Genomic DNA, 9022 nt, shown 5'->3' with positions numbered 1-9022 from the left:
GGTCTCTATCCCTATAGGTGCAGAAGGTCCCTGGCTCAGCGTCAGGAAACGTAGCCTCTTCAGTGGTGCTCCTAATTCTTTTGTGGGGACCGGGCCTGTGGAGGGGCCTGGAACGGTGACCCGGAGGGGATTTTTCTTCCATCCCTCCTCCTGGGAAACCTAATGGGCCACAGTGCACGCAGCCCGCACCTCGCCCTGCTGGGCCGCGCCTCTCCCCTTGTGAGGTCACCCCGACTGAGGACGCGAGGGGACCCCGTCTCTGTCCGGCCCGGGCGCCCAGCGTGCAGATTCGGACGGGAGCAACGCCGCGATCGCTGTCGTCGGCCACGCGCCCTGGAGCCCCCGTCCGCCCCCGGGGACACGCAGGCAGGTTCGGGCGCGCCCCCTGGCGGCGCCTCGCGGGGCCGCGGGACCCGGTCCAGCCTGCGCGCCCAGCTCCTCGCGCTGGAAGCCCGCGCATGCGCGCGGTTCGCCCCGCCGCTGTTTGGCCGTTTCCATGGCTACGAAGAGCATTGACGGCGGGGCGGGAGTGGGGTGGTCTGGGAAGGAGAAAATGAAGCTCAAGAGCCTCCTGCTCCGGTATTACCCTCCAGGTACCGGCCGGGCCCCTTCCGTCCTCGCGTGGGGTCCTTGGCTCTGGGAGGGTCTGGGGCGGAGGAGGCTGCGGGGACCCCAGGGGCGGGGGGGGGTCCCCTATACGGTGATCCACGTGGGGGACAAGAAGCAGGGCACTACCCAACCTAACCCACCACTCCTTCGGTTGCTGGGCTCTGTTCCTGGACACTTTCAAAATGATTCTTTTAGGAAACCTCTAAACGTGGAAGTTACAATGCTTTTCTGGCTAGTTAGGAATGTGGCAGGTGGGGAGGGAGAAGGCCCAAGATACTGGTTTCCAGAGGGGAAGATACCCAAAAAGGACGGCACTTTTCATTTTAAACGTCCCAGGATGATCACGTCAAGGTATGTTGGATATGAAAAGAATGCATATTCAACAGAGCATATTACGTGGGTGACCGCATTCCAGACCACACATAGCAGTTGATCCGTGCATTTATTGAGGGCCTGCCAACGCGCGCTCTGTGCCTTGGGGCTTGAAGGTCACAGCCCTTGACGCCCATGAGTTAAGGAATTTGGAAAGAAGTCCACAGGACGCTATAGTTTTAGAAAGGGATAAACTTGCCTGGTTCTCTTGTTTCATAGGTGAGGACATGGGCATCTTTGAAGAATTAAGTGAAGCCCACTGGTCACCGGCTCCTTAGGTACAGACATAGGGGAAGAACTCTTGGTTCCGGTTCAGAATTCCCGTAGAAAATAAGAAGAATATAGAATAAAAAGTCCGCAAAACTTGCTACAAAGCAAGTAGGTGACCAAATATCCTGGCCCGATGAGACCTGAATGACTTAACTTTCACCCCTTTGCTGCGGAATGGAGGTTAACATGATGAGCTCTGGGGTCATAATAACTGGCTCTCACCATATACAAATTTTGTAACGTGGGCAATTTGTTTCGAGCCATCAAGCCATTTTGATCACCAAGTCACATGGTGATAATAACACTTCTCCCACTGGTCTCCTGACCCTTTGCAGGTGCTCTCCCATTTGTCTCTTTCCCTTCCCAGCAAACCTCCTGGGAGGAATGTTTTCCTCATTTCTCTTCTCCGGTCTGTCTGGGACTCACTCCTATCATGTTTTCACCTTCACCGCTCCATTGAAACTGCTTTTCAAGATCTTCAGTGGCCTCTAACATCACTAAACGCTCTGGCCACCTCTCAGTCCTACCTTTTCTGACCCGAGAGCAACATTTGATGAATTTGGCCACTCTGTCCATGTCCATTGGCTTCCACACCTACTTTTTTCCCTCCTGCTTCATTGTCATTTCTTCTTTGTCCATCATGTTGGCTTCTCTTCCCTCTGACTTTGATGTTGGAGTGTCCCAGAGCCCTGTCCTTGGATTTTTCTGTCTATACTGGGTGATCTTATCCATTCTCAAGGTTTAAAAACCTGAGTAGTCTTGAGTAACACACAGCCTGCCTGGTTATTCCTTTGGATATGCCATGTGCATGTCATCGAGGCATCCTATGGTCTGTCTCCTATCAGTCAGTGGCAGTTTCCTTCCTCCACTTGCTCAGGCCACAACCTTGGACTCATTCTTTTCTCCCATCTTGCACACCCCAAGTTTAGGCCAGTAATAAATCCTACCAGTTAACCTTTATTTTTTTATTTATTTAAAATTTTTTAATGTTCATTCATTTTTGAGAGACAGAAAGAGACAGAATGTGAGCAGGGGAGGGGCAGAGAGAGAGCGGGAGACACAGAATCCGAAGCAGTCTCCAGGCACAAGCTGTCGGCACAGAGCCCAACGCGGGGCTCCAACCCATGAACCGTGAGATCCTGACCTGAGCTGAAGTCAGACGCTTAACCGACTGAGCCACCCAGGACCCCCTTACCAGTTCACCTTTAAAATATATACAGCTATATATACAATGGAGTATTACTCGGCAGTCAAAAAGAATGAAATCTTGCCATTTGCAACTACATGGGTGGAACCAGAGGGTATTATGCTGAGCTAAATTAGTCAGAGAAAGACACCTATCGTATGATTTCATTCATCTGGGAACTTTAAGATGCAAAACAGACGAACCTCAGGGAAGGGAAGCAAAAACAATATAAAAACAGGGAGGGGGACAAAACATAAGAGACTCTTAAATATGGAGAACAAACAGAGGGTTACTGGAGGGGTTGTGGGGGGGGGGATGGGCTAAATGGGTAAGGGGCATTAAGGAATCTACTCCTGAAATCACTGTGGCACTACAGGCCATCTAACTGGGATGTAAATTAAAAAATAAATAATAAAGTAAAAGAAAAGAAAAGAAAATATACACAGCATTCATGGTAGCAATGCCTACCATGTTTCCTGTTGTTAGTGTGTTCACCCTTGCCCCACTCCTGTTTATTTTCAACACAACAGCAGGATGACTGCTAGAACCTAAATCTGATCATGTCACTCTTAGGCTTGAGTCCTCCAATGGCCTTTCATTTCACTTAACGTAAAAAGGCCATGGTCTTCGAGGTCATAATCTCCAAGGCCCTACAGGACCTTCCCTACCTTTGCCTTGGACTCCACCCTCCTTCCCCTCCAGCAAAGCTGCTCTTCCCAGTGTTCCTTGGCTGAGCTGGGCATGACCCCCACTCAGGGTCCCTGCACTTCCTCCTCTTTTGGCCTGGAATCATCTTCCCTGGACATCTACATCATCAACACTCTCATGGTTTGTGGGTTTTTTTGTTTTTTTTTTTATAGCTCTGTCCTTAAAAGCAAGTACAGTGAGGGGCGCCTGGGTGGCGCAGTCGGTTAAGCGTCCGACTTCAGCCAGGTCACGATCTCGCGGTCCGTGAGTTCGAGCCCCGCGTCAGGCTCTGGGCTGATGGCTCAGAGCCTGGAGCCTGTTTCCGATTCTGTGTCTCCCTCTCTCTCTGCCCCTCCCCTGTTCATGCTCTGTCTCTCTCTGTCCCAAAAATAAATAAAAAACGTTGAAAAAAAAAATTAAAAAAAAAAAAAAAAAAAAAAGCAAGTACAGTGAGAAAAGTGAAAGTGAAGCTTCCCTTCGAGAATTTCTAGAATTGCCCGCTTCTCCTCAAGATATTTCATAGCCTCCCCGTCTGCTTTGTTTTTCCTTAGCATGATCTCAGCTCAGTATACCATGATTTTAATTTACTTATTTCCCTCAGTCACCCCTGCTACAATAAAAGCTTCATGAGGTACGGGACTCTTGTTTTGTTTACAACTGTATCTCTAGCACCTAGAGGAGACAGAGACTGGGGAATGAATAGACATGCAACATAGTTGTTGAGTAAATGAGTTTAATGGGATGATATGTATTGAGTAGAAAACCTGGAGCTCCTGAAATGTGAATAAGTCAGAGAGATGATCTGTAGGGTTCGCTCCGGCTCTGAAAGTCCAGGTTCCAGCAATGCCACATTCCAGGAAGGCTGTGGTCTCCCACTGGCAACTATTGCCTTAATGATTATCTTACAATGAAGTCATATCACTTAGCAGGTTAGACACTGAATTTCTGAATTCCAGTCTTTGGTGAGCCATACATTATATGCAAGTTTCCAAGGTACTTCTGAATAGCAGGTGGGTGTTGGAATAACATTATCAAGTAGGAAAAAAAATCGCTCACCGCTGAATCATTCCCATGTTACCTTTATCCCTTCTGCAGTTTTGTTTCATCGCTTAATCCCCCGATTTCCATCCTCCTACTTTCTTTTGAGTATCGTATAGGTCAGGAGCATTCCATTGTTGGCATCCATGGAATGATCTCTCTCCCTCCTAAAAGTCCATAGCAGTAGTACGGCTAATCAAACATGGGCATTCTCTTTTTATCTTATTCATTAATTCATAAGCTCTTTGCTTTGTGAAGAGTGGGTGTCCCATATGTGCTTTTCACCTGACTCAGGCATCACAGCCATTGTCTTTTATTTCTTGTGTGTAGGCCTCTGGTGTTTTGGGTCAGGAGAAGGAACTAAATAAACATTAATGAAACTAGTTAAGGGGTGCCTGGGTGGCTCAGTCGGTTAAGCGTCCAACTTTGGCTCAGGTCATGATCTTGTGGTTTGTTGGTTCAAGCCCCGCGTGGGGCTCTGTGCTGCCAGCTCAGAGCCTGGAGCCTGCTTCAGATTCTGTGTCTCCCTCTCTCTCTCTGACTCTACCCAGCTCGCACTCTCTCTCTCTGCCTCTCAAAAATAAATAAAAGATGTTAAAAAAAAAAAAAGACTAGTTAATATTCTGGGCACTTTATTTTATTTTTTTAAATTTTTTAAATTTTTTTATTTTTTTTTAATATATGAAATTTATTGTCAAATTGGTTTCCATACAACACCCAGTGCTCATCCCAAAAGGTGCCCTCCTCAATACCCATCACCCACCCTCCCCTCCCTCCCACCCCCCATCAACCCTCAGTTTGTTCTCAGTTTTTAACAGTCTCTTATGCTTTGGCTCTCTCCCACTCTAACCTCTTTTTTTTTTTTTTTCTTCCCCTCCCCCATGGGTTTCTGTTACGTTTCTCAGGATCCACATAAGAGTGAAACCATATGGTATCTGTCTTTCTCTGTATGGCTTATTTCACTTAGCATCACACTCTCCAGTTCCATCCACGTTGCTACAAAAGGCCATATTTCATTTTTTCTCATTGCCACGTAGTATTCCATTGTGTATATAAACCACAATTTCTTTATCCATTCATCAGTTGATGGACATTTAGGCTCTTTCCATAATTTGGCTATTGTTGAGAGTGCTGCTATAAACATTGGGGTACAAGTGCCCCTATGCATCAGTACTCCTGGATCCCTTGGGTAAATTCCTAGCAGTGCTATTGCTGGGTCATAGGGTAGGTCTATTTTTAATTTTCTGAGGAACCTCCACACTGCTTTCCAGAGCGGCTGCACCAATTTGCATTCCCACCAACAGTGCAAGAGGGTTCCCGTTTCTCCACATCCTCGCCAGCATCTATAGTCTCCTGATTTGTTCATTTTGGCCACTCTGACTGGCGTGAGGTGATATCTGAGTGTGGTTTTGATTTGTATTTCCCTGATAAGGAGCGACGTTGAACATCTTTTCATGTGTCTGTTGGCCATCCGGATGTCTTCTTTAGAGAAGCGTCTATTCATGTTTTCTGCCCATTTCTTCACTGGGTTATTTGTTTTTCGGGTGTGGAGTTTGGTGAGCTCTTTATAGATTTTGGATACTAGCCCTTTGTCCGATATGTCATTTGCAAATATCTTTTCCCATTCCGTTGGTTGCCTTTTAGTTTTGTTGGTTGTTTCCTTTGCTGTGCAGAAGCTTTTTATCTTCATAAGGTTCTGGGCACTTTAAAAGTCTCTCTTGGTTGAATGTGATCTGAGTAAGGAATGCTCACATCTTTTAAGGCTTAGCCTTTGAGAACATTGCAGAATTTGGGGGGTAGCAGCTTCTTCGATGTTTTGGGAATCATGCCTATTACACGAAAATGCACAACCAGGGGCAGATCAAGAAGACTAAGGTACTGTGGGAAACAGTCACTGAAGAACCACATATACTCCTGGGGCATCTTTGTCTGTGTTCTGCTTGACCTCTTCACTGCGCACCACCCAGCCTCTGGCTCGTGCGGGAACTCAGTGGTCACGGGAGGGGTGAGCATTTGACCTTGGTGTTTTGTCTCAGTGAAATAGTCCAATACTCAGGTTTCAGATGTTGCCCTTTGTTTTCTAGATCCGCTTGTATAGTAACCAACTAATTTTTAGTGGTCAACTTAAAGACCTAACATTTTTTTTTATTTTATAAGAAACAAGATAGTTGTGAATAAAAAACACAGAATTTTGTGCATTTGCTGCAATTTTTAAGTGCATTCCCTTAGGATATAGATTATGCTGTGTGGGCTGTCAAGTGCTAATTTTTTTTTTTTAATGTTTATTTACTTTTGAGAAAGAGAGAGAGTGCGTGCCTCTCTTCCCCCAACAGTGCACATGAGCAGGGGAGGGGCAGAGAGAGAGGGCGACAGAGAAGCCCAAGCAGGTCCTGCACTGTCAGAGCAGATCCCAACGTGGGGCTCAAACTCACGAACCTTGAGTTCGTGAGCCGAGCTGAAGGCATTAAATTGATAGCAGTTTGGTAGGTTTTATAGTTCTGTATCTTATTTGACTTTTCAAATAACCTTTCAGGGATCTTGATCTTCAGGACCTGATGTTCTACTAATGTTAATCTCTGTCATTTTTCTTCCTTTTTCTCCATGTTCTAATTTTTCTCCTACTTTTTTCTTTCCTTTTCCTCCGACTTTTTTTTTTTTTATTACAGAAGTAGTATTTACTTTTAACGAAATTCTGAAAAATACATAAAAGGTTAGCTGAGATCGTGCTCAACTCACTGAAGGTGTGACGGGCCCTGGAAGAGAGCCACCTGATATGTCTACCCACAGGAAGTGAGAATACCTGTCCCTGACCTTGCTAATATTTAGTTAGTATTGTCAATCTTTGCAATATTGCTAATCTGATGAGTAAAAATTATATCTGTTGTTGCATTTTGTGTTTCTTATTAATGGAGTTGGGTACATTTTAGTTTGGTCTGTTTATTGATCATTGTCTTTTTTCTGTTTGCAAATTGACTATTCATGCCTTTTGGCCATTAAAAAAAATATTTTTAGGCTCCTATATATTAAGTTCTTCAGGTTTTGCATTTAGAGTTGAAATTTTTTTGCTGGCTATCATTTGTCTTTAACTTTGTGGTATCTTCTCTTGCGAGAAGCTTCAAATTCGGCTTCAGACAAATGCATCGGTTTTTCTTTTTTAGGCGTTGAGTTTCACATCATACTTAAAAAGCCAATTACATACACTAAGATGTAAATATGTTCTAGTATTTTGATCATTTTCTAGTTTGTTTTTAATATTAAAATTTCTAATCTGCCTAGAATATGTTTTTGTATATTGTAGAAATCCAATTTTACCAATTTTTCCAAAATCCAACTGCTTATTACACCATTATTTATTGAATAATTTATTCTTTCCCCATTAATTTAAAATATTACCTTCACTTCATTTTTAAATTCCCATATATAGATGATCCTCTTATATTGATCCGATTTTGTGTCAGAACCACACTTTATTGTTTTATAGTTTGGGGTAAATTTTCAAATTCCAAAAAATAAAATCATTATAATTACTTTAATTCATAGATTAATTTAACATCTTTATAATATTGCATTTTCTCATCTAGAAATGTGTCTCTCCATTTCATCACAATTTTCTTTTATGTTCAATGGTACAAAAAATTTAAAATAGTACAGCCAGGCCTTGTACATTTGTTGTTAATTTTATATTTAGGTGTTCAATGCAATTGCGAATTTGATCTTTCCTTTTCTTGAATCTTCCCTTGTCAATGTATCTAATTCTTACTTACTTCCAATCTTAGCTTCTTGTATTCTATTTTTCTAAGCTCTCTTAAATCCTTTCCAGAACATATGGCATACAAATAGGATTTTAGAAAGATTTTGACAGTGTTATGACATCCATATTTTGTTGAAAAAGTTGGTGTGGAACATGAAGCCTGTTTTTACACTAAGGAAACAACAGTATTTACAGTGGTTGGCTCTCCACTGGATCCTTTCTTTTTTTAATTTGTTAAGTTTGCTTCTTAGAGTCTGGCTTCAGGTCTTTGATATGAAAGAATCACTTCTTGGGGAAAAAAAACAAAATAAAACTGAACCAAACCAGCCTGTTCGGTACAGCTGTTTGCCTGCTGGGTCTTGCTGTTCTGGGCAGTTTGTTGTTGTTGTAGTTGTTCGGTTATTAAAAGCATTTGGAATGATTTTTCGGTTACAAAATGTTACCCTTCATTACACAACGGCTGCTCGGGTTTGCCTGCTTAGTTGTGGCAAATCCATGAAGCCGACTGTGTGAAAATGAGCTCCTCCTGAGACTGTAGCTGTGCAGTTGGGTGAGTGATCATGTCTGACACTGAGGAACAGCTCTCCAGAAGAAACAGGATTGAAGGGAAAGATCCTGGACTTGTGAGAGGTGCAGGTGAGATATCAACATGTCTGGAACTCAGAGGAGGTCTAGACGGGAGAGTTATTTTTGGTGTTGATGGCAATTAAAGCTGTGAGGATAGGTGAATTTATACAGAGAAAAAGACTGGCACCCTAAATCAGTAGTTCAAGGTCAGGCAGAAGAGATCAGTAAAGGAGAAATGGAAAATAACAAAGTGGAGAAAAAGATGGAAGGATTTCATAGAAGCCTACTGAGGATCGTATTTCAAGGAGGGACTTGGTCATCGTGCCAATTATTTCTGAAAGTCCATGTGTCATAAAGACAGGGACTGTTAATTGCATTAAGCTGTCTGGAGACACTCATCCAATCATCTGTCCGTTAGTTCACGTATTCAACAAGCACTGTTTGGACAGTTCCTGTGTATCAAATTTCATGGTAGACGGTAGGGATGAAGAGACGCAGACCCAGGAGACCATAGTCTAATGAGTCAGATGTTGCCAGGACAG

The 9022-nt window shown here is 43.6% G+C and overlaps 1 protein-coding gene across 4 annotated transcripts in view; it reads left to right on the top strand.

Moving 5' to 3' along the window:
- The first annotated feature begins 286 nt into the window (after window positions 1-286).
- The window catches only part of DAW1 (dynein assembly factor with WD repeats 1), a 47985-nt gene continuing 39249 nt past the window's right edge, over window positions 287-9022 (top strand). The window contains exon 1 of one of the 4 annotated variants that reach the window (XM_058702396.1): window positions 287-593. In XM_058702396.1, coding sequence (XP_058558379.1) covers window positions 497-593 — 97 coding nt within the window. In that variant the 5' untranslated portion in view covers window positions 287-496. Of the gene's footprint in view, window positions 594-870; window positions 961-3177; window positions 3266-9022 lie in introns of those variants that run through there. The other 3 variants (XM_058702403.1, XM_058702412.1, XM_058702421.1) reach the window with 3 other exon arrangements.

The sequence above is a fragment of the Neofelis nebulosa genome, chromosome 2 (genome assembly GCF_028018385.1).
Source record: "Neofelis nebulosa isolate mNeoNeb1 chromosome 2, mNeoNeb1.pri, whole genome shotgun sequence".
Taxonomy (NCBI): domain Eukaryota; kingdom Metazoa; phylum Chordata; class Mammalia; order Carnivora; family Felidae; genus Neofelis; species Neofelis nebulosa.
The sequence above is the reverse complement of the archived record's forward strand: the minus strand, read 5'-3'. Positions and strand labels throughout refer to the sequence as shown.